The sequence below is a fragment of the Nelusetta ayraudi genome, unplaced genomic scaffold (genome assembly GCF_046127955.1).
Source record: "Nelusetta ayraudi isolate G7.1 ecotype Tasmania unplaced genomic scaffold, CSIRO-AGI_Nayr_v1 ptg000011l, whole genome shotgun sequence".
In the NCBI taxonomy this organism is placed as follows: Eukaryota; Metazoa; Chordata; class Actinopteri; order Tetraodontiformes; family Monacanthidae; genus Nelusetta; species Nelusetta ayraudi.
Window position 1 is genome coordinate 28633825 of NW_027466061.1, and position 24876 is coordinate 28658700.

At 45.0% G+C, this 24876-nt stretch overlaps 4 protein-coding genes across 6 annotated transcripts; 2 read left to right on the forward strand and 2 right to left on the reverse strand.

Moving 5' to 3' along the window:
- Positions 1-309: 309 nt before the first annotated feature.
- myl10 (myosin, light chain 10, regulatory) lies at positions 310-3368 on the reverse strand. Its single transcript, XM_076022468.1, has 7 exons — positions 2878-3368; positions 1819-1908; positions 1550-1625; positions 1228-1332; positions 1066-1144; positions 879-927; positions 310-506 (listed from the first exon to the last, which is right to left on the reverse strand). The coding sequence occupies exons 1-7, from the start codon at positions 2878-2880 to the stop codon at positions 402-404; spliced, it is 507 nt and encodes a 168-aa protein (XP_075878583.1). The 5' UTR covers positions 2881-3368; the 3' UTR covers positions 310-401.
- Positions 3369-4059: 691 nt separating this feature from the next.
- kctd7 (potassium channel tetramerization domain containing 7) lies at positions 4060-8838 on the forward strand. Its single transcript, XM_076022463.1, has 4 exons — positions 4060-4389; positions 5653-5822; positions 6328-6506; positions 6634-8838. The coding sequence occupies exons 1-4, from the start codon at positions 4060-4062 to the stop codon at positions 7008-7010; spliced, it is 1056 nt and encodes a 351-aa protein (XP_075878578.1). The 3' UTR covers positions 7011-8838.
- Positions 8839-9598: 760 nt separating this feature from the next.
- On the forward strand, positions 9599-17777 carry kcnj6 (potassium inwardly rectifying channel subfamily J member 6). Of its 3 annotated transcripts, none has more exons than XM_076022460.1 (4): positions 9599-9944; positions 12880-12956; positions 14302-15222; positions 16173-17777. In XM_076022460.1, the coding sequence occupies exons 2-4, from the start codon at positions 12911-12913 to the stop codon at positions 16526-16528; spliced, it is 1323 nt and encodes a 440-aa protein (XP_075878575.1). In that variant the 5' UTR covers positions 9599-9944; positions 12880-12910; the 3' UTR covers positions 16529-17777. The 3 variants fall into 3 exon arrangements, with proteins under 3 accessions (XP_075878575.1, XP_075878577.1, XP_075878576.1); XM_076022461.1 differs by lacking the exon at positions 9599-9944 and adding an exon at positions 12204-12636; XM_076022462.1 differs by lacking the exon at positions 12880-12956 and having other exon boundaries at positions 9600-9944.
- A 618-nt stretch (positions 17778-18395) lies between these two features.
- On the reverse strand, positions 18396-24021 carry rabgef1 (RAB guanine nucleotide exchange factor (GEF) 1). Its single transcript, XM_076022459.1, has 9 exons — positions 23743-24021; positions 22818-23009; positions 22459-22673; positions 22185-22351; positions 22025-22106; positions 21770-21902; positions 21577-21668; positions 20915-21171; positions 18396-19822 (listed from the first exon to the last, which is right to left on the reverse strand). Exons 2-9 carry the CDS (start codon positions 22994-22996, stop codon positions 19403-19405), a joined length of 1545 nt encoding a protein of 514 aa, XP_075878574.1. The 5' UTR covers positions 22997-23009; positions 23743-24021; the 3' UTR covers positions 18396-19402.
- Between the last annotated feature and the right edge of the window lie 855 nt (positions 24022-24876).

Here is a 24876-nt window from a genome sequence, read left to right on the forward strand (position 1 = left end):
GACTGACACCTGGCTAAATATCCAGTAATCAGTACTTCAAGCTTTATAATATATCATTCAATGATTTTACCCCATTATTTAAGAATAAAAAAAGTAAATGTTGGAAACTAATTAATCTTCATCACAATTCATCTTCATCGTGTGCGTGATTTTTGAATGACCTATCCTTGAGCTTTAAACTTTGAAGAAGAAGAAGAAGAAGAAGAAGCCTTTATTAATCCTACATTGAGGAGATTTGCAAAAAAAAACATCTGTTAAGATGTGCTTTCAATAAAAACACAAAGATACAATTCACACAATTGTCAAAATTGAATTATAGGGAGAACTTTTATTGTGACAGTAATGGGCTAAAACAAGAGGAGAATTGTTTGTTTGAAGTTATCTATTGGCCGTTTCACATTTCACTCCTGCTCCTTGTCCTCTCCGTGGGTTATTACGTAGCACAGGTTTTTGTAGTCCAGGTTTCCGGCAACATCAAGGGGGAAGTTGGTGAACATCTGGTTCACCTGAAAGAGACAAAGGTGGGATTTCAAGTAAAAACTGAAGTTCAATTCAATTCAATTCAAACTTTATTTATATCGCACTTTTCATGCATTAAGATAATGCAACTCAACCAAAACTTAAAACCAAAATAAAATGTCAAAACATAAAAAGTTGAGTGCAGCGAGAATCAAGAAGTGTGTGTCGCTAGGTTTGTGTACCAGCCCTTTAGACTTGAAAGATCAATACATCTTACACTTTCATATCTCATATAACACCGACCCTGCTCCAACGTCTGACAAGGGCCTTTGAACCAGCTCATTTGCTGTTTCGACACCATGTGTGACAAATGCTGTTTTTACTCTCACACCTCACGAGGTTGGTGTGACATGCTTTACCTCGTCCTCCGTGAACTTGTCGGCCTGAGACATCAGGTGGTATTTAATGCTGCCAGAGAAAAGTGATTGCATATTACCAGACTTTTAAAAAAAAAAAGCAGTTCATGTAAGTAGCGATATGGTTTTAAAATGTGCATGGATCTCAGCGTGGCGGACGACTCTGGGCCCCGCTGAAGAAAACACCTACTCGTCTCCTTTGAGAATGCCCTTTCCTTCTGGGTCGAACACCTTGAAAGCGTTGAGGATGGTTTCCTCTGGGTCAGTGCCTGAACGAAAACAGCAAGTTGAAGTCAAATGCGTCACCTGGTCTTGCTGTCATCAGCATGTTTTCCGGACGTCCAAAGCTAACCTTTCAGCTTCTCTCCGAACATGGTCAGGAAGATGGTGAAGTTGATGGGACCCGAAGCCTCCTTCATCATCTCATCCAGCTCATCGTTGCCAACATTAAGGCGACCTGGACGGGGATACACACACCCGCCACCGTGAGTCAGCAAAAATTCAGCCAAGGTCTCATGATGATGATGTTTTCTTCCAGTGGTGTTGCTTCTGCTGATTAATCTAAACACAGACACAGCAGGTTTGTGTCTTTTCAGTTTTTTTTTGTTTTTTTTTACTAAGAAGAGTTCAGGTTTTTAATTTTTTTTTTTTTTTTGTGTGTCGTTAGTACTCACCAAGAGCCGCGTAGGTGTCCCTCAGGTCACCCTTATCAATGAAGCCGTCTCTGTTCTGGTCCATGATAGTGAAGGCCTGAAGACAAAGACAGAAGAGCTGTAGCCATTACGAAAGAAAAATTAAAAACATCCAACTCAAATTGATGGTTTAAGGATTGTGGGTGGAAGCAGAAATATTTCCCACAGCATTTCAAACACACGGAGGGAAAAATTCACATTCTCAAAATGTTTGGCTTTGGCCCATGGAGAAGAAACTTCTCTCATCTCACCTCTTTGAACTCCTGAATCTGGGACTGTTCAAACATGCTGAACACATTGGAGCCGCCCTCCACCGTCTTCTTCTTCATCTTCTTTGGTGCCTGATGGCAGACATCAAAAAGTGTAATCTGAAATATCATGGCTATCCTTTTGACTTGTCCTCCCTTCTTCTGTTTTGGAAACTCCGGTTTCACATACAAACATTCACTGTGCAAACTGCCACAATAGCAGCATCGCTGCAAATCTCTTTAGCAGCAAAACTCGCAGTAGTTTCTTCTGCAGTTATTCGGGGCTTCTTCTGCAGTTTGGACCAGTTGTTTCTTGTTGACTGGTGATGGGATCTTCGTGAAATTAATACCGACTGAAAGCGTTTCCTATTTGAGGTTGGCAAGGTTATTTAAACGTGACCTTAGATAAACGGATGGCGTGTTCAGCCTTTGCTTAGAGCAGCTATTATTTTGTTGTGCACTGCTGAGTCAAAAGATATACTTCCTTTTTTTTTTAGTTATCTATTTGGCACTGACATGCAAGATTCTCGTGTTGAAAAGTCTGAGAGTCGCTATTTTAAATCACATCAGATTGCTGAGAGAAGAAAGGGGTACATAAAGAAAACATTTTTCCTCAAAGCAATTCATTTCACATCAGCACTCTCTCCGGCTTGTGCTTCTAACAACAGTTTGTATGTCTTCTCATGCTTTTTTTTCTATAATTATATTTCTATGATTCTATTTTTAGTGATCATTTTTTTAATGCATTTTTCATTTCATTTGATTTGTTTCTTTTACCACAATAAGCAAATTGACATTGAGTTCGATTTTAATGGGAAGACTGCAGACACTTCAGCTGATACCTTCCCACTACCTTCCCACTACTAATTTTCACTTATTATTGAACACAATCAAAGTTAAATTTTAATGAGAAATTCAATAGTTCAGTGTTAATATAAATGTAATTGCAATTGTCAGATATTGTCTCAGATTTCTATGATGGATTGCCAGATGCGAAGACAGTGGTTGATGGAGAAAGGTGAAGAAGGGGGAGAAGTTTAAGGAGGAGAAGGACATGCTTACCATGGTGATGAGTTCCTCAGTGTGTCCCAGACCGGAGAGATAACCTCCAAGTGACCGTCCGCAGTTTTATAGACCTGAGCAACCATCTCGCTCTAACTTTAGAAGACTGGAGGTGGATCAATGTTCCAGGTATTCCTGCCATATAGAGACTCGACACTTCACACCCGTCCTCAGCCTCCATAAAACGTCTATTGTTATCCATTGTGTTGACGCTCAGGGGATGCCGCCACAGGGCAGGTATGAACCAAGAACAAATGCTCATATCTGAGGCTCCATCCAGGCTAATTATAGCTCCCAATAACTGTAATATAATAATCAACTTGAGGCTTAGACAAGGCTTTAAACATAGAGGGAGGCCGGGTTTGGTAAATGTCATAGAACACAAATAAAGAATTATACACATTACCACAAACATTTTTTTAACAGCTTTTTGCCTGAAAATAATGCTCCAGTTGCAGTTACTCTCAACAACTTTTGCTGCTGTAAACACAAATGTCCACGTTTTAGGACAAGTAAATCATCTTTTTTCCTAATCATTAATCGCCTCTCACCAGTTTGTAGACAGAGTTTGTAAACATTTATTGTATATTGTATATTCAAGTAAGTGTCTGAGAAACTGATGGCAAAATGGGTAGGCTGGATAGGAATGAAAAAATGTTTTTTTCTTATTATTATTATTTCATTGCAAGTCACTGAGTCACCATTGAAGTGTCTTTCATTTACTTTCAACAATGACGTCTTTTCACTTTACAGAAATTTGTCTTTCTCACGTGTTTCTTCCCAGCTCAGACATGTAGTAAACTGTGTTGCTGCTTTGAATTATTTCGGGGGCGTTCTCCTTGACGTGATGACGATGTGCTCGGCCGTTCTGTGACGTCACATCACGCATGACAGACGGCTACACGGGCCCTGTGCGTACTTAAAACCTGACACTTTGGACTTAAGCTTCAGCTTTGCCATTGGGTTTCCCTTTCTTTTCTCTTTTTTTTACTCTTTATTTATCCGCTCTCAGAGGCGGAAGCTGTCCTCTCCCCGACTTCCGCTTTGCCTCTGGAAGCCGGGGAAAACTGCGGGAGCCGCCCCTCGCGCCGCTGCCTTGTTTTTATTTGTGCCTGGCGGCTCGTGAGCCGTGGCTCGTGCGATCCTCCCCGGGCTCGTGGCGACACTTGGCCCGCCGCGCGCATGCAGCAGAATGGCTCGAGCGGCTCCAACGGCTCGGACGGCGGCGGCGGCGGCAGCGGCGGCGGCAGCAGTAGCAGGGAGCGCCAGGCTCTGTCGTTCAGCCCGCTGCCCGCGGCCACGACCCGGGTCCGTAGGTTCATCCAGGAGAGGCGGACGCTGCCCCTGCCCAAAGTGATGGTGGTGTTCTCGGCGGCGGGGGACGAGAAATCGGGCGACGCCGCGGGCGGCTCGGACTGCGCCGAGGACGAGCTACGGAAGCCGGCCGCCCCGGCGCCGAGACCGGCCCCTGGGAAGCCTCTCTGCTCGGCGCCGAGTGGCCAGGAGCAGGAGGTAGGCCGCCTGCCCACACACCTTCAGCTGCTGTCAGGGGGGTTTAGACCAGCACACGGTCAAAGGTGACGCTTACATGGTCGCGCTTATCGCGGCTAAAGTGTCGCGTTACCAGGGAAGCACAAGCACCGCAGTCGCACTTTACCGAGGGACACACATTGAATATGACCCACATCTATCTATTTATTTTTCAATATCACAATCGCGGTGGTTGTAAACAGTTGTCATGGGGTGGTTTAATCAAGTGGGCCTGACTGTCATGTGACCACAGCTTGGACACGTGGTAGACATGAAGCCACAGCACTATAATCCTCTTACTTGGCCTGTCAGTAAAGTCAATTCACATAGGCTGGTTTGTTGTCACTTTAATAAAGTTAAAATACAGTGGTTTGTTGCTAGATTATGCATTTATTTACACCTTTCCTTTCTATAATTTGTCAAATCAACTTTGACCAATTACATAATTAAATAGTTTATCTATTTTTTTTTATTGATTGATTTTTTTTTATTTTTTTATGTTAGATTAGGTGGGATGAATTTGAATGTTTACTTCTAAAATAGAAATAAGACATTTCACAAAATTGTATATTTCAGCATCAACACGTTTTAAGCTAGAGTTTTAGCTTCCAGCTGAAACTGATGACCCAGACAAAAACAAGGTGGTCTCAGAAGGCATCCTGCCAGACATCAAATTAAGGTCAATTAGTTCAGTAGACTTCAAGCAAACAAGGTTAAAAGATGAGCCTCTGTACTGCAGGTGGGCACGTTCCATTAAGTGGATCAAATTAATGTACAGTGAAGGTCCTGAAGGGTGGATCATACCACAGGACATCTCATAAATGTTTGGCAAGTTGAAGTGAGCCAGCGAGACCAAAACATCCCTCAGCGGTCCAAACTGCTTGACTCCACAACAGTAGACTGCAGTACCACCTACACCAAGGTGTATGATGGTTTTCAAGAGATCCATTTTTTAAAACTGGATACATGACTCAGACTGAGAGTGATGCGTTGGGATATTATATCACATAGAGTCAGATTTTAGGACATTCCAGAGTTATGGACGCTTCCATCTTTTCCATATTCCCCGATAATATGTCCCTAATATATTATTTGACATTGCATACTTAAAATATCTTTACTTTTAGTAACTGGAAACTAATGATCATCAAGTAAACACGCCAAGCATAAATCAGCCTACCTCACACGGCTGTAATTGCTATTAGTGTTGTTGCTGTGTGTTCATTTTAATTTGCTTACTCACAGTTCCCAGAGGTGATTTCTCTGAACGTTGGGGGCGCATACTTCACCACACGCCTGTCCACGCTGCGGCGGTTTGAAGACACCATGTTGGCCGCCATGTTCAGTGGGCGTCACTACATCCCCCGTGATGCCGACGGACGCTACTTCATCGATCGGGATGGAGCCTATTTTGGGTGAGCGCTGCTGCACCGGCAGCATCTGACCTGCAGCCTGCCAGCCGTAGCAGATACCAGAGAAAAGTATTTATTTAACACTGTAAAGGCAACCATTGTTTCTGCAACAAATGGACAGAATTTTAACGTTACGCTTCCTGCTCGAGCGAAACACTGTCTTCTTACTCACATTCCTGACACCACCGGGTATTATACACTGTGTGGAGTTGGAGGGGAGGGGGCACCACGTGGAGGTGTGGACCATCATAATAAGCTAACTGGTTAATTCAAAGTAATGAGATGTGTGGGTTGTACCAGTGGTATAAACTTCATCTCAGATCAACAAACATTTATATTCAATTTCCACAGAGAGCCACCGGCCAACCAGATCCTATTGTATGAAGTCTCACAACACAATTAATTTGTGGTAAATTCGTTCACGAAAAACAAAGCTGGACGTGAGAACGTTGTAGATGAGTCACAGTGAGTCTGTGCTGTTGACTCACCGTTGTCTCCACCAATAAAGGGACATCCTGAACTTCTTGCGTGAAGGCGAGCTTCCTCACCGGGACCGAGTGCGAGCGGTTTACCGAGAGGCTCAGTATTACTCCATTGGGCCGCTGCTGGACAGCCTGGAGGACATTCAGCCGCTGACTGGGGAGAAGGTCCGCCAGGCGTTTCTCGACCTGCTGCCTTACTACAAAGGTAACCTCCCTTTAGCCAGCACTAAAAATGTCATTTTCACCACTCAGACAAAGGCTCCACAGCACTGTGTAATGTCACATTTTGTTTTGCCTAATGTTTTGTTTGGCACGTATGATTTCACTTTCAGAAAATCTGGAGCGCATCATGGAAATTGCCAAACTGAGAGCCATGCAGAAGAAGGCGCGCTTCGCCAAGCTGAAGATCTGCGTGTACAAGGAGGAGATGCCCATCACGCCGTACGAGCGGCCGCTCTTCAACTCGCTGCGCTTCGAGCGCTCCGACAGCGAGGCCAAGCTGTTCGAGCACCACTGCGAGGTGGACGTGTCCTTCGGGCCGTGGGAGGCGGTGGCCGACGTCTACGACCTGCTGCACTGCATCGTCAGCGACCTGGCGGAGCGCGGCATCACCGCCGAGCAGCAGTGCATCGGCGTCTGCGACAAGCACCTCATCAACCACTACTACTGCAAGAGGCCCATCTACGAGTTCAAGATCACGTGGTGGTGAAGCCGCAGCGTGGACGGCTGGACGCTCCGTGCCTGTCCCGTCGCTCGGCCAACATTGGGTTTTTTTTGCGTTGAAGTTTTGCCAATATTTTGTGCCGAAGTCCTGAAACGCGACCCTTTAACTCGCGCTCTGCGTTGACATTTACTAAACGAAACTCCAACTAACTTTCAAATTCTTTCTTTGCAGTTCTCCCCTCTAATGGTGACGCAGAAGTCTCGGAAGTAAATGGTACGGTCTGTGACATCACCGACTCACCCGGGTGCTGACTTTCTTTGCTCCGATCTCCCCTGAGGCTAAGCGAGCGGGCGCGACGGCTTTTCGTTGAGTGGAGGCGCAAGCAGCGTGACCCTGTCGCAAACTGATCTGAGCTCAGTCACTCATAGCTGGCGCGCAAATCAAGGCGGCATGTTGACTGTCTGTAGATCAGCAGGGATGCGGGGGGGGGGGTGGTTTGCCAATCCCCCTTTTTAATGAATCCATTAATCAGAAACTAACACTAGACAGGGATAAAAGGACAGCTGCTCTGGAGGATATGTGATGTATCCTTCACTTCCTGGTTACCAATCAGCCGTCAAATTGCACACTTTTTTTTTTCCACAACTAAAAATGCAGTCATCATCATCACCGCAGTCGTATGACAGTTATTTGGTTAGCCAGAAAATGTAATTGTGTGCATAGCCTGCATGGTGTCGCCTGAAATGAATGAAGATCAGATCATGTAGCTTCTGTGGCTGTAGACCCCAAACTGGAAGAGCTGTGTCATGTTAGGCTCAAGACCACCGTTTATCCTGTAGGTTTTAATCTTAACAAATCGGCAAACTCCGCAGCTCGGAGCATAAAAGTTTTCTTGGACAAGTTACCGTCTTCCGCAGAGACTCATAACCTCATGTAACAAGCCGGATATTAATGTGTGTCCCACCCAACGCGCGTAATAATATGCAAAAATGAAAGAAAAAAAAAAAACTATTCATGAGACTGGAGGTAAATCAAAACCCACTTTCTCGGTTCTGCAGCTTCTTCCCTAAACCCCCCAACTGTTATTTAGTTTAACTGGTTCCTCTGTGTTTTCACGATGCCTGTGTTTGCTGCCAACATTCCCAGATGCAGCTTAGATTCCAAACGGTGAATATGTGAGTCGGTGAAGTGAAGTGAAGTCTGCTGTTTCAGTGTCTGCGTGCACTTCAATGGTGAGCGGTGTGCACCTCTTTGGATAAACAGAGTATATTTTGATTATGCAACCTTGTGTGGAATGTGTTTTCTAACCTGCAGAAACGTCGGGCGCTGTCCGTTTAGTTTTCTATGTTGTACTTTAAATAATCACAGAATTAAAAGTAGCAGAATCTGTTACGATCTCCAGATGTCACCTTAAGAAAGTCTTTTATTTATTAGATATGATTATTTATTGTGATTTTCTGTAAAACATTTTTAAACGTCACATCAAGAAGCCGTAGCACCAACTTTGATTTTATTGTTTCCTTATGTACTTGAGTCTGAGCACCTTGTGATTGTAAATTATACATTTTTACCTCAAGTGAAAGTATTTGGCAGACAACTAGTGGGGATTTATTTTTGTTGATGTAATCGGTTTATCTTCACCCAGAAAACCAACAAGCTTTTTTTGTGTTTGTCGTTATTTGCCAGAACGTCACACCATACCATCTATCTTAACCTGCACAGTTATGTGTGTATAGTTTTCTATTGTTATTTATTTCAGCAAGCTTCCAGGAAGCTGCAGCTGTGTGTGTATATATATATATATATATATAGTGAAAAGATGTAATTTTTATTATCGATGGTGAACATTAAAAACAGCAGCTGTTACATCCTTTTCAACGTGTTGCTTTCTGCACAACAAAATTGAACTCTCAATTATTACAAATGTCCTTCAAAGAATTGCTTCTGGGGGAAAAACATACATTTGATGTGTTTGTCCTCAAGTTTTGTATTATTTTTTTTCTTGTTCTTATATAATGTCTTTTGCTTGATCTAGAAAACATCAAGGACACGAAAAAACTACTAAAAGCAGTGCTACTTTTGACCACTTTTGAGTCTTGCCACTTGTGTTGATTGTTTCTCCACTATTAAGCACATTAGGAAGTAATTGCACAGTTACCCCTGAACCAGCACTATAAGCAGCACTGTGTGGTTTTTCTATCTTGAAATGATAAATGATTGAGTTTGATCGTTTTTACAATTCATAACCAGGGAATTGACAGCTGTGTCATGGACAAGGCAGCCCAGCCGGCCTGGTACTGGGCCCTGGGTTTACCTTTGATTGCCTGCCTTTCACCATTTGGGGATAAGGAAGTACGTTTGAAATTTCAAAGGTCACCTAAAATCAAGGAAAGGAAGAAGACAAGAAAGGGAACCTGCAGTCAGTGGAAGTTGCGGGCAAACAGCCAAGTTCAGCGGCCAGCTGGGGGAGCTGTCTCAGTGGTAAGGGTGCTTACTTGTTCCAGGTAAATCACGGAAATCTGAAAATTGTTTTTTAAAATCATGAAATTAAGGCAGAAAAACCATATGGCGTTAAACTCCGTTGTTGGAGAACACCTCTAGGCACAGAGAACAGTGGCCAGAATATAAATATTAGATCAGCTCTTGTTCTCAGATGAGTGCTCAGTGGTTTCACTCCACTTTCTCCGCCTCTTTCTCCTCCTCCTCCTCCAGCTCTACCTCTCCTGGCTGAGGGTGGAGGCTGACGGCCGAGCCTCCTCTCCACTTTTCTGCCCCCTCCTTCCCCCAGCAGAGAAGGATGGAAGAGGGAAGGCGGATGTAAGAGCCATCCTTCAGTCCGCGGTGAGACCCGAGCAGCAGCAGCAGCAGCGGCGGCAGCGGTCATCCTTTTCCTCCTCTTCCTCCTCCTCCTCCATCTCCTCCTCCTACATGGCATCCAAACGGCTTAGAATGAGCCGGCGACACGATCTGCTTCACAAGGTGAGTCTCCGCCGGATGTTGCCGCCGATGCTCCCCTCCGATGCTCATCGTTTGCAATACGGGGACGGTGGGGGTGGAGAGTTACATAACAGTTTCGGGGTGAAGAAGACGCCGCTAATTAGCAGAATTGATCCACCGACTGCATTTTTTTTTTTTTTTTTTTTAAAAACAAAAAAAAACCAAACAAACAAAACGCGCAGATTCGGTACGCGGATATGCCCTCTCTCCCTCCCCCTCCCTAAATTCTGCGCTTGGACCGCGATGATTGAGGCTGAGAAGATGATGATGATCCGGGCTGTGGGAGCCCGCAGGCCTCACACCACAACACAACGCAACACGGCTGCTTGGCGAGCCGCAATAGAGCCCGAACCGACGGCTTTTGTTGTGATGATGAGGATGAGGATGATGATCGGCGCTCTTATTGTGATCCGGATCAACCTCCAGCCATCACCTCTTCATCATCATCCTCCTCATCACCATCTTCCTTCCGATGCCAGCCTCAACATCAGCCTAATAACAACCATGTTAATAGTAATAAAGATGATGCCAGCCTCTGTCTCCTCGGGGGGTGGGGGGGTGGAAAAACCGGTGTCACTGCTCCAAAGCCTCGCTGATGTCCAGCGACCAAATGCTAATAATCTGTGGAGCTAATCAAGCGGAGAGGCTAAAGCAGGTTTAGTGTGTGCGGGCTCGGTGAGGGGGAAGCAGATCATCATGTGAAGGGGTCAGTTTGCCACGTTTGTCGTACAGCTACTCTGTGGGCTCATCGTGACACATGCACCAAGTGAACGGTTGATTGGGTTTGGATGAGGATCTCTGGGGATTACTGGTGGTGATCTGACAGCCTGCCTGCACACAAAGGTGAAGCAAAGACGACTTGATGCTAACCACGACACTGGGACCGAGTAAATGAAAGTGTTGTTTCACCTTTATTTATTCACACTGGTTACTCCAGTGGATTAATTATGTAATCTTAAAGTGGGTAGGGGAGGGTGGTGGGGTCAGAAATCTTTGTCAACAATTCTAATGAATATTTTTTAATAACTCTTAATAAATTATACATTTTAGCTCTCTGTCGCTAACATGCCTCAGGAGATTAAATATATTTATATTACTGTAGACACACACACACACACACACACACACACACACACACACACACACACACACACACACACACACACACACACACACACACAAGAATGACCTTTGTGCAGGCAGTGATGCTGACACAATGATTCAGCACCCAGCAGAGCTGCTCCTGGGTCAGTGTGAAGGTTCGACCAGGCCGCCCAGCTCACAGCAACTAGTATTATATCACCAGCGGAGAGGTACCTTCTCTTTAAAATGTGTCAAACTGACACTACCACACCGTTCAGTCTCTAAATTAACTATTTTAACTGCTTCAAAGAAGGGACTAAAAAAAGTCGTCAACAGACGTCAACTTGTGATCTGATGTCCTGTCAATCAAAAATGTTCTCTTAGGAGCCGTCAGTACCTATTAATAGCCACCAGAGGTCGATCGAAATACTCGAAAGCCTCCATATGATTTTGCGTCCTGAGCTTCATCGGAGCGGCGTTTCAGGGTTAATAATTACCCATAAGACGGTGCATTGCCCCAGAAAGCATTATATTTTGCCCTCTGTTTACAGCCTCCTGATAAAGCAGATGATTTGTTGGACCATCCACGTGTTTGGAAGGGGGAGAAAGTGCCGTAAAACACCATGTTTTCATTATTGTTCTCTTTTTTTTCCTGGTCTCTGGCAGCTATAAATTTGCCTGCTTTGTTGTAACTTTATTTAAAACATCTTCAGGTTAAAATTATAATTTATATTAAAGATGTTACGCAGACTTCCCCGGCTTACAGCTTCAAGCAGTTGAAACTTTTGGTTTGGAAAAAAAAACAAAACCTCTGAATTCCCGAGATTCTCTATGCCTGTAGGAGAATGTTTTTGGTCCCGAAATATCACTGGTCCATCTGCTGCTGCTGCTGCTGCTGCTGCTTGGCATCATGGAGGACGTCATGTTTCCTCTAAAGCTCAGAGACGCCGAGGAGATCTTTAAATAGCTCACTGCCAAGGTTCTAGACTTTCAGACCTCAAAATGAAGAAGGCGAGGGTTTAAACTCTGATTCGTGATAACAGTTCTAGTTCTGCAAAAGCCGTTACTAGCAACAAATTGTGAACCGCAGTTTTACATTTTGACATCTATTTTTAAAAATGCAAATATGTCACTTTGCTTATTTTTAGACCTGTGGATGATGCAGCATATCTACACAACGTGACACTAATAGTTGTTTCTTAAAACGTCTGTTCAACTTTTAGTCAGGGATGACGTCTCTCACCCTATTTGTGGTGGACAGAGAAACACTTAAACCTTAAATAATGATGTCTGAGATATGGTCGCCGGCAGTGCTCATCTGTCTGCACGACTATAAATAGCCCGTCGTGTCCCGATGCGGCCTCTGCTCAATTTTTGGCCACATCTGGATTGAGACCAACTGACAATCACTCGACTCATCACGACGAATGCAGCGGCGACGGAGGCAACAAACACAAGTAGAGGCAGGAAGACGGAGGCAACTGCTGGTTTTTGACGAGCAGGAGCTCCTCACTACCTGGGGAGTTGAGTCGACCACCCTGCGTGTTGACTGCCAGTTATTCCGCTCAGCTCCGTCAGTGGCTTCCGCGAGGTCAGCGCAGCTGCAGTGTCACCACAATCCTCATTTATCAAGCAAAGTGAGCGAAACCTCCTCGTATTTGAAATACTTTGAGTCGCTCTTTTTAAATCCAGCTAAACCTGATTAGCAGGAGTAGATAAAGAAATGCAGGATTGTTGGAGTTACTGTAGGAACTAATGTGTGCCCTACTGGCTGATGAGGCCTTTATGGTTATGTTTCTGCTCACTGACACAATCTTTTTTTTTTTTTTTTAAGAGTGATGAAGAATCTGGCAGCTTCTCCATGAATGACACCTGCATGGAATAAACACCCATCAGATTGTTCCTTCCCAGGTCAGCTGAACAGATGTAACAGGCACATGTTATTTAACGCGGCGAGTGTGGCCTTGTCCGCTGCCTTCCTGCTGCTATACGCTGAGCTTCACACTTGCCAAGCCGAGCTGTGCGTTGCCACGGAAACCAGCGCTGCTCCATCTCACAATATTCCCCCGTGGATGAAGAGCAGATCGGCGTCAACGCGGCCATTTGTTCCAGCGGTAAGACGCGCTGCTGGCCGTGGCGCAGTTCCCTCGGCTGTCCGCGCACGCTCCATTCGGCCGCGGCGCACCGTCGTCCTTTTGCTCGAGGGTTTGTTTGGCCAAGATGAGGGAAGGAGTGAACGGTCTCAGGATGCAGGCGGAAAGTGACTTTGGAAAGTGTGAACGAAATCGGAGAGTGTTTCCAAAAGTGTTGCTATCCGCAGTGGATTGTTTTCTCACTTCAGAGGTGGTCAGGTACAGCATGAGTCCCAGTGGGCGCTGAGGAGCTCCCAAACACCCACCAAAACCACCGCAGCATCACTCCAGGCGGACTCTCCTCAGCAACACCGGCAAATCTGCATACGTGTTCTTTACACATGTGGCGGCGTTGCTGCTGCTGCTGCTGCTGCTGCAGGAGACAATGGGAGTCGGTTGTCCAGGGTATCATCCACATGCATGGCTCGATTGTAAATCCACTCAATTTGATCTGTCCACTTTCACGCGGGGTTGCTGTTGTAATTGCTCTGGCACATATATTGTTGGGCTGATACTTGGGTTGAAACTAATGATTGGTAAGTACAAGTATTATACAGATGTTTCTTAATTTTTCTTCCATTTGGACACTAAGTATTCACCAGTCGGACGGTTTTCCATTGAGGAAACCGTCCGTCCATCAAGAAGACTAAGTAAAAGTGACTGGACTGGTTTTGTTGACTTGAAGATGTTTTGCCTCTCATCCGAAAGGCTTTCTTCAGATCCGAGAAGGAAATGAAGAACTGGAGAAACCTTTTGGATGAGAGGTGAAACATTTTCAAGATACCAGAACCAGTCAAGCACAGCTGCCTCATGTTAATCCACAAGTACTACAATGACCTGGACGACGGAGGACCTTCTCAGACATCCATAATGGTCATAATCGTTCAACCGCCTCAATTTTGGGGGAAATATCCCTCTAAGACTTGACATGTAGAATATTATATGTTTGTATTGGTACGAGTTTGGCAGACTTGGAGGCATGCGATAGCCAAAAAAATCAACCAAATAGACCTTATATTACCAGAACTATTATGTTATCAATTCAGGGTTGTTGCAGTGATTGATTGATTGATTGATTGATTGATTGATTGATTGATTGATTAGCCCCTTGTTCTTCTATGTAGGCTTGAATCTACCCGGAAGCCCCATGGAGCAGGATGTGGAGAGCCCAGCCATCATCAGACAGCCCAAGCTGCCCAAGCAGGCCCGTGATGACCTGCCCAAGAAGCTTGTGGAAAGGGGCCGAACCAAGAAGATCCAGCGCTACGTCCAGAAGGACGGGAAGTGCAACGTCCATCATGGCAACGTGAGGGAGACGTACCGCTACCTGACGGACATCTTCACCACGCTGGTCGACCTCAAGTGGCGGTTCAACCTCTTCATCTTTGTGCTGGTGTACACCGTGACGTGGCTTTTCTTTGGCTTCATGTGGTGGCTTATCGCGTACCTGCGCGGCGACCTGGACCACATAACCGACAACCACTGGACTCCCTGCGTCAACAACCTCAACAGCTTCGTGTCGGCGTTTCTCTTCTCCATCGAGACGGAGACCACCATCGGCTACGGCTACAGAGTCATCACGGACAAATGCCCCGAGGGGATCCTTCTGCTTTTAATTCAGTCCGTGTTGGGATCTATCGTCAACGCCTTCATGGTGGGCTGCATGTTCGTTAAGATCTCGCAGCCCAAGAAACGCGCCGAGACTCTAGTGTTTTCCACCAACGCCGTCATCTCCATGCGAGACGGGCGGCTGTGCCTGATGTTCCGGGTGGGAGACCTGCGGAATTCGCACATCGTGGAGGCTTCCATCAGGGCCAAGCTCATCAAGTCCAAGCAGACCAAGGAGGGGGAGTTCATCCCGCTCAACCAGACAGACATAAACGTGGGCTACAACACGGGCGACGACCGGCTCTTCCTCGTGTCGCCGCTCATCATCTGCCACGAGATAAACCAGCACAGCCCCTTCTGGGAGGTCTCGCCGGCCCACCTGGCCAAGGAGGAGCTGGAGATCGTGGTGATCCTGGAGGGGATGGTGGAAGCCACAGGTGAGTGAGAGACTGCAACACCCTCAATCCCACACTAGTTGTTGGCTCAATAAGAGGAGGAAAAAAAATCTAATATAATAAAAGAAAGAAAGAAATGAATAACAAAATAAAAAAACAAAGTCTTGGTTTGGAGGGCGACATAGTGATGCAGTGGTTAGCTCTGTTGCCTCACAACTTGAAGGTTGTTGGTTTAATCCTGGGCCGAGGTCTTTTTTTCTGTGTGGAGTTTGCATGTTCTCCCTGTGTCTGCGTGGGTTCTCGCAGGGTTCTCCGGCTTCCTCCCACTGTCCAAAAACATGCACGTGAGGTGAACTGAGAATTCTAAATTGACTGTTTCATTGTAGGTGTGTGTGAGTGTGAATGGTTGTTTGTCTCTATGTGGCCCTGTGCTGAACGGACAACTTGTCCAGGGTGTCACCCTGCCTTCGCCCCATGGCGGCTGTAATGGACTCCAGCAGACCCCCCCGCAACCGTGGATGGATGGATGGATGGATAGATGGACTTTTTTTAATAGTAGAAACTTTGTGGCTTTTTTGCAGAACCTTTCAAAAAAATAATTGAAAACTGCACAGCACATTTAAAACACTGGATATTTGTGGCCAGGGAGGTGTTTAAAATTCCCAAAGTGTGGTTTATGGTAAAAAAGAAAAAAAATGTTGTTGAAATTCTTGCTTTCCTTTACGAAATTGCACACAGTCTTCTTCTTTTTTAAAGTTGAATTTTTTTAATTGCAAAACGGTGGAGAAACGTGTTTCCAAACAGCTGCTGGAGACATTCTCATTTCTGGGGAGTTGACTGAAATAGAGACTGTGTGAGAAAACATTCATAAATTGATGTTCTGGATAATGCAGGACCTTTAAAAACCAGTCACATGGCTGCACGACATGTGGATCTGCTAAATAATTGCGGCCAAATTAAAAATGAATGTCCTACTTGTGTCGTGGCTCCAGGCATGACCTGCCAGGCGAGGAGCTCCTACGTCAGCAGTGAGATCAAGTGGGGCTACCGCTTCACGCCGGTGCTGACGCTGGAGGACGGCTTCTACGAGGTGGACTACAACAGCTTCCATGACATCTACGAGACCAACACCCCCCCCTGCAGTGCCAAAGAGCTGGCCGACATGACCAGTCGCAGCCGCCTGCCGCTCACCTGGTCTCTGGCCAGCAAGCTGAGCCAGCAGGGACTGCCCGAGTCGGAGCAGGAGGGCCAGGAGACCAAGACGGAGGTGGACCAGGGGCGGGGGAAGAGCCTGCAGACGGAGAGGAACGGAGACGTCGCCAACATGGAGAGCGAGTCCAAAGTGTGAGAGCGCCGCCGCCCGTACGAGATCAGCGCGCACTGGAGGTCCTGCCGCAACGGCCGTTTGTTGTGGTGGTGGTGGTGGAAGAGCACAGGCTGGCTGGAGTGAGGACCAGCGAGGACAGGAGACCACGGATCGCCGCACAAGCAAGCTTTTTCTCAGAGATTCACACAAACCCGACCATCGCCGAAAACTACAGCCGAACGTCCAGACACGTGGCCCGCCACCAAAACTGAAAAACCCTCTGCAGCAAAGTGCATGTTTCATATATCATGTGATGTCCTCCTGATCAGATTCCTATTATTTTTTCTATTAAGATATTCCTAGGAGCATTTGGATAAATATTTTTGTATATATATATACATATATATATATATATACTACGAAATGTTTTGGATTCCTCGTTTTGTTGCCGTGTGAATATTTGAGAGATGTTTGATACTAAACACCTTTAGGTTAGTTCTGTATATAATCTCTGCCTTACTGTATGTACAAAGCTTTCATTATCTGTTTTCTTCTTTTTCCAGCACTATACTCGCATGTATAACCATTACCTGCAGTTAATTTATGGTATCGTGTACATACTCTATAATGGAAACATCACAAGGCATCTCTGTGGATGCAAACTAGTGCAAACCAATGAGAAATTCTTCCCCAACTCAAGTATTGTTTTGCGGTAGAGCTACGCGTCTACGGCTCCTCAAGAAGCCATGACTTGCTGTTGGCAGCTGAGTGACTTCAGACAACGGCCCTTTAAAACTGCAACTCGTCACTTTTGCACACTGGAGGCCTCTGGTGGAGAGCGTTGGTATTTTAGTCTCCGGAAATCCCTCACATGTCACTGAACGGTATCGAAAATAATAAAGAGTAAATTGCATATTATTTCATATACGTGATTTATTTCTTTGCTATGTTAGTTTTGTTGGAATATCATGTTTCACTGATTGTTTTCAAGTAAAGTACAAACTTAAGTTATATATCACAAACCTAAGTAGTCAAAAATAAGTGACGTGTAGGAGTGAAACACAGGCAAATATTATTGCTAAAAATGGTTAAATTAATAAATATATCAATTCATCTTGTTTTTATTGAAAGTTCTTTAAATTCGTTTACTAATTTATTGCTCTCATATGTTTGAATGTCTGTATTAATTAGATTTTTAAAAAATTGTAACGTTGACTTCAATTAAATTTTCTCACTAGGTCTCAGTAGATTCTGACTTTCCAGGAGAGAACCTGGAAAATGTTTGCATGATTTCATTCAGTATCTCTACGTTAATTTGTAATTGTGCTTATAAAAATACAGTGGTGTTAATCAATAATCATTTTTGCCAGTTTCAGGGTTGAGGATTAGAGGAAGGCGGCCGCGCTGGTCAGTTGTTTTGTGGAGGGAGAAAGTCTCACCAAGACCTTCATCAGCTTTTCTGTAAGTTTAGCGTTTTAGCTTCTTTAGTTTAACAAGTTTCAACAAACCCATCCTCCAAAAAGGTCACTACAAATGTGATGCTGCTATTAATGCATATGTTTGCCTCGGACTTTAACCCATTTGATAAGCAGAGTGCATTGCACATTATGATCTGTGGTTCAATTGAAACATAACATTCTCATGTGCAAACCAGACATCGAGTTCTAAAGAGTTTGCGGATTTTAAACTTTATCACAGTTGGTAGGTGTATATGAGATAATTGCAAAAATGCTTTATTACCTTAAATGTCACTAAATCTTACACACTGGGTTTTAAAGGTCAGACACCCTGTTGCCAGAGATGTTTGCTTTAAATTTCCACTAAACTTGTATTTAAAATTGTTTTTACTGGCTGATAATTTAGGAGGTGGACAATTACAGAGTTAATCAGACACCATCAGCAAACCAGGTTGGACTAAGACTGTTTTAATGGAGCAATGGTCGAGTTGGTTTACACTCAAGAGATTCACGGTTTACAATACTCAACAGTGTCATCATCAACTTTGATTCAGCAGCAAGCACTGACATGGTACAAGACAAAACAAATCCTTTTATCAGTTCAGTATTGAGATGTTTAAGTTATGATATATAATCCATCTATTCATCATTTGTTAAAAAATATAAAAACAGTTGAAACGTTGTCAGTTTGGTGCTGACATGAGATAAGAGATTTCATCTTACTAAGAAGTGGCTCCATTTCTTTCTGAACATCTTGAAGATGGATCGTACGCGCAAACAGACACCAAACAAACACCTCACCACAGCGAGACAAAAGGAGCTGGTGATTCCCTTTCAAAATAATAAGACAATATGAGTTTGGAACAATCTGAATATAAAATGGGGAAATGTCCCACACACACACACACACACACACACACACACACACACACACACACACACACACACACACACACACACACACACACACACACACACACACACAGATTTTTAATGCTTGGTCAGTCTTTCATAAATAAATGTGCTTGTACCAAACATGAGCGTTTTCACATGAATAAAATGTGGAAAATAAAACCAGACCTGAAGTAAGAGACTTAGTGATTTGAAATGTGCCATCCCGTCACGCCACAATGAGCTGTGTTGACCTTTTTTTTTCTTTTTTAACCTGGCATAGTTTTAAAAGAATTGTGTTAATGCTAGCTTCTAGCTAAAGCTGATGAAATGTTAATATTAGCCACTGTGCTGTATAATACTAACTGCTCCATATTTTGTTCTTTTGTTTGTAAACATTATGATCCGACGTTTTCTATAACGTCAGTCTCGCGTGTTAGTGTGGAGGCTCACTCACACATAGCTGTAGTACTAAGCTTTGAGAGCGTGCGCTGACTTTTCACTGACCACCAGAACGATGAGCTGCCTTCTAAAAGCACCTTGCTGCACGTGAAAACCCAGGACTCCATTACCCAGCGAACACCTGGGGCGTGAGAGGCGGCGGCAGGTTCTCACTGTCTGCGTTGTTGCCGTCGATGGCGGCCACCCGGCGCGGCAGGACGTTCAGCGGGTATTTCTCCAGGATGTTGTCCACCTCGCGCTGGACGCCCTGCGGCCAGGAGAGCAGCTCAGCCTGCAACCTCTGAGCCGCCTCCAACAGCGCCTCCTGCCGGTTGTTCAGGCCCGCCAGCAGCTCCAGGTTGTGGTTGAGCTGAGCCACCGCCGGGTTGGCGGCGACTGTGCCCGGCGGCGGCCCGGCCTGAGGCCAGTCGGCCTCCGAGCTGCTGAACCTGGGCGAGGCCTGGCCTGACATGTAGCGCTCAAACTCCTCCGGGGAGAGATTGAGAGACTGGGCGTCCAGCTTCTCGATGAAGGCTGCGGCGCAGCACTGAAAAAAAGAAAAACACACCGCAGGAGAAGTTGAAAGAGTGAGTCGTCGTCGCCGTGTGTTCAGGAAGAGATAAAATGACGATTGTATGCTAATATGATGAACACTGGTCTGGTGGTCTGGGCGCCAGTGGAAAATAAAGGTCAGTTAAGAGCATAAAGACCAAGAAGTGATTTTCTTTTAAAAATTATTCTATTTAAAATAAATGCACAACTTGGCCAGGGTGTCACCCTGCCTTCACCCTATGACAGCTGGGAGAGGCTCTAGTCGACCCCCGCAACCCTGAGTACAGGAGAAAGTGAGTATAACAGGCACGGGCAAACTACGGCCCAGGGGCCCTTTAAGTTTTTTAATCCAGGCCGCCGAACTTGAAACTACATTAATAAACCTTATTATTAATATTTTAGTTTTCCTGCGTTCTCGCGTTTCCTGCCAAAGTGATAATGATGATGATATCCTGAAGAATAACACAACTCCAAATTACTTTTAAATAGCAGTAACTGTTAGTACTAGAAAAGAACTGTATATGATTAGTTTGAAGTGACTCTTTGTTGAGTCACTTCAACAAAGAGATATTTTGTTCATTTTCAATGGACTTTAAAGCACGTTTTCTACAATGATATATATTTTTATCCTCCTATGAGGTGGGTCACCAAAACACTCCTTCCATGTGCTCCTGCTCCGGCCCCTCTTTCACATTTTAGAACCCATTGTGGCCCACCAGTCAAAAGGTTTGCCCACCCCTGGTCTTGAAGATGGATGGATGGACTTGGTTTGGCGAAAGAAACTTTTGTGGCTATTTTTCAACTCCTGCAAAAAAAACATTATTGAAAAGCCCCAAAACTGCACCGCACATGTAAAACACTGGATATTTGTGGCCAGGGAGGTGTTTACGTTGACCCTGAGTGCAGGAGAAAGCAGGTATTGAAGATAAAAGGATGGATAACTGCAGGCGTTCAATGTGACGGTGTGGTATTATGGCCTGCAGCTACAGTCACTGTGTGGGCAGAAGCATCTTTTGTTTTACGTGCTGCCCCTCGGACAAGACTAAAGACTGACTGACTGACAACCACCGCCCACAAAGCAACGCACCAGGTTGGTGAAGTAGTATCCGTCCTCGCCAGTCATCAGCCTGCTGGGGTTGCAGAAGCGCGTGATGTACTGGATGTTGGACTGCAGGCGCGGCGGGTTGGCTTTGAGCACGATGTAAATGAGCGCCGGCAGGAAGTCGTCGGCCGACGCCGGCTCGTTCCTGGTGATGCGAATGGCGCTGAAGATGTGCTTGCTGCAGCGCGTGATGCAGCCCAGCTTGTCCCTCGGGACCCGCTTGGAGTCCATCTCGATGATGTCTGTGAGAGAGACAACAACGTGTTTTTGTTTTGTTTAACAACAGCTGAAATGAATTATTTTCAAAGTAAACTACCAGCATCTCATCTGTGTCAGTGTGTTCACAGGATATTTCACATTGAAGCAGCTGGTGGAGACTTCCTGGGCTCTGACAAGTGGTGAGAACTTTTGTTTATTTTCTTATATTGCTTAAACAGCTGATCAAAAGATGAATAAATGAGTATAATTGAAATAAATCAACGCTCATTTGGAATCTGAAATAAATAATACTGATCAGAAAACTTTGGACGCTAAATAAAAAAAACTTTTCCAAAGGATGAACGAGGACAACTGATCAGCATGAGCACAAGTCTTGTGTGTTTTAATGCTGCAAAGAAAAAGTCAATAAAAAAAAAAATGTATTGAACCTGTTATTGCTTTGACCACGTTCTCCGAAACCTCTGGGATTTCTTCGTCCATGGACACACACAACATCTGGATGGTCACCCAGTGCAGAGCCCTGCCACACACACACACACACACACACACAGACACATGCTGAAATGGTTTAACTCTGCAGCCAATCAGACGGTAGTGTGTTTGTGGGACGCGGAGTCACACCTGATCCTGTTCTGCGTGGCCAAGTCCTTCTTCTCGTCATCCGTGGTCTCCGGGCAGAAGACGCTCTTGTAAAGCCGAGTCATGATGTACTTCTCCACCTGGTCCATCACCGGCTCCACGGACTCCGAGGAGCCTGGAGGAGGACATGCGCCAGTCAGCCCAAACTAGTGTGTGACGGCTAGCTGGGTGTAGCTACTCATGGAAACTGAAGCGATGCCGAGATGTTCTGGACTGCAGACGAGGACTGAGACCAACCTTTGAAGTGACTCATCAAGCGGTCGGACATGTTCTGGTAGAAATCCTGGACGCACTCGGACAGCTCTTCTGCGCTCAGGTCCTGAAAGGACGACAGGTTGGACACTCATCTCCTTTTCTTCAAACAATCAACAAGTGATTCCTGTCCAGGCCCACAGACCTTCTTGCTTGACATGTTCATGAGGAAAGCTCTGCAGTGTTTGTGGATCTCCCGGCCAGGTTTCTGGAGGTTCTTCAAGAATTCCACAAAGTCCTTGGTCACCTGGTCTGTTTCAAAGCTGGCGTGGCGACTGATGGACGGACTGGGTGTCCGTCCCTCTGAGGTCTCTGACAAAAACAGGAAGCACATCCATCTGTGTCTTCTCATCAGATATACATCAAACCAGAAACCATTCTTTACACACAGGGTTTAGATGGCCTCTCTGTACTCACACCTTTTTTCGGTGGGGTGCGTGATGACGGGCTGAAGAATTTCTTGACCGTGGTCACTTTCCGCATCTTCTCATTGGTCTTTTTCTCCTCAAACTTGGAGAAGGGCCCCAGGGAGGCGTGGCTGGGCTGTAGATGTGGCACCGCTGCAGGCTGGGAGTGCGCCTGCGTCTGTGTGCCATGAGTGCTGGCATACGCTGCTTCCTCTTCCCGCTGCAACCTAAAATTCACATATTATCAGGCTGATGCATGTCTCCATGTACACAGGAAAACTTGCTGCATTGTAACATTTAATGAATCTTTCAAATGTGTGTATGCATGAAAACTGCACAAAAGTTTGAAGTGAGGGGATGGTGGTTCTTACTTTTCTGCCAGGGCCCAGTCATCCTGGATCTGTTTCTGCCGTACCCGCTGGTACTCCTCCCTCCAACACTTAGAGCACAGGCCTTGCCACGCCGCGTTGCCATAGTAGCCACATCCCTTTTTGCAAAGCAAGTCCGACTGGTCCACGTGTATCCCCCGTCTCTCTGTCCGCTGACTCATGATGCCGGATGACCTACAGAAGACATTTTTTTTTTTTTACTCACTTCTTAAAAAGAGAGAGAAAGAGTTCCTACTGCACTGTGACCCCAGAGCACTGACTGATAAGACTGCAACTAAGCAGTATTCCTGCATTTACAATCCAGAAGCAACGTATCACGTTTCCAGAGATCAGCATATTTACCCCACTGTTTGCAGCCTCCAGCTAAACTGAGCCAAGATTGGACCTTTTCATTTGCTTGTAGGGCCAGAAAAAACAGATGGTCTCCTTGGCGGCTGCTGGTGCGGACACTAACCTGGGAGAGGTACTGTGCCCTTACTGACATCACAAAGATTTCCACAACTGGGTGTTTCTACACAAACTCTCTTGGAGACGGACTGACATGGACACGGATTACTAGTAGAATAAATCTCGGATCTTTGCACTCCTCGTGACCGCCGTGGTTAAAGGCAACCGTCTCAATGTTGTTTACATTCAGGGAGATTCTCTGATCAACTGAATTTGCTCAAAACCAACACCGCTCCGACACAGCCAAACGCCAAATCAAGCCTCCTGCTCTGTCATAACGTAACAGATGCTTAAATCATCATTTTCAATAATAATATTATTACTGTTATTGTTTACTCTGGCTAGCTAGCTTAAACGTGTAGCAGTTGGCAAAGCTAATGGAACGCTTGGCGGCTAAAATGCGCTCAGTGCTGTCACGCACGTCACGCCATCAAAGCTGCTACGTTCCTTTGGCGCTCACCTGTCGTGTTATCCCAAACAAGAAGAGAGCACCGGCAAACCTTCAGGGCTCCAAACCTCCTCCGGTGCTTGCTGCCACACAGTGCTCCCCGACGTCACCAGCCCAACGCGGTGACGTCATCGCACAACCTATGAAATGGAGAAAAAGAAAAAAGAAAAAAAAGGAACATCGTACGGATTAAAAGAACAGGCGTAAAACGTTTGCATGGTTTATGGATGCGTCATAAGAAATTAAGGACTTCTTATAACGCATCCATGGCTTTGAGTGGATGTAGTTTGTTTACTTCCGCCACTTCCGTCCACGGACATTAAAAAACTTTATTGACAACTGTGGTCATGTTGAGGGATTAAACGTATTGTAGACTGTAGAACACGTTTCATGTGTTATGATCCTTTACCCCGTCAATTAGGACAGGGAAAATGTTTATAAGTATGGCTTTACAAATACGAATTTATAAATCAATAATATGTATGCAGTTATTAAAACATATCATCACATTTCATTAAACAAATGAATAAAACACGTATTCAATTTCAATGTAATGTAAATAATTTGTAAAACAAAAATAGAACTGTCAATATATATGTAAGTAGCGGATTTTTCTTTCCTTTCTTGAAAAATTGTTTAATTTCTTTTTCTTTTTTCTTTTTAATTAATACATTGTCTTTCTTGTTTATTGCAATGCATGTTGCTGTACTTGTGTAAATTTCCCCAAAATCTGCCTCCAAGAACAATACTCTTTACATAAAAGATAAATGGTAAAAAGGAGACTGGGATGAAGATCTCTGAGGAGACTTGGGATAACATATGGACATTTCAATAGTCAACATCCAATTCCATGGCCTGGAGAGAACATTGCTGGAAGAACATCATCAGATATTTTAGGACACCACAACAGGAAAAATATAAAGGCACTAACTTGTCATGTTGGAGGCAGTGTGGAACGACGGTAGCTAACCACTACCATATCTTTTGGGACTGCCCCAAACTTAAAGGGTTCTAGAAGGATATTCAATCTTCACTAAGCACAGTCTTTAACACCCAAATACCTCTCAATTATGAGGCCTTGTACCTAGGTCACGTTACTTTTTTGGAATACAGGCAAGAGATTAAGCTATTGCAATTGCTTTTGAT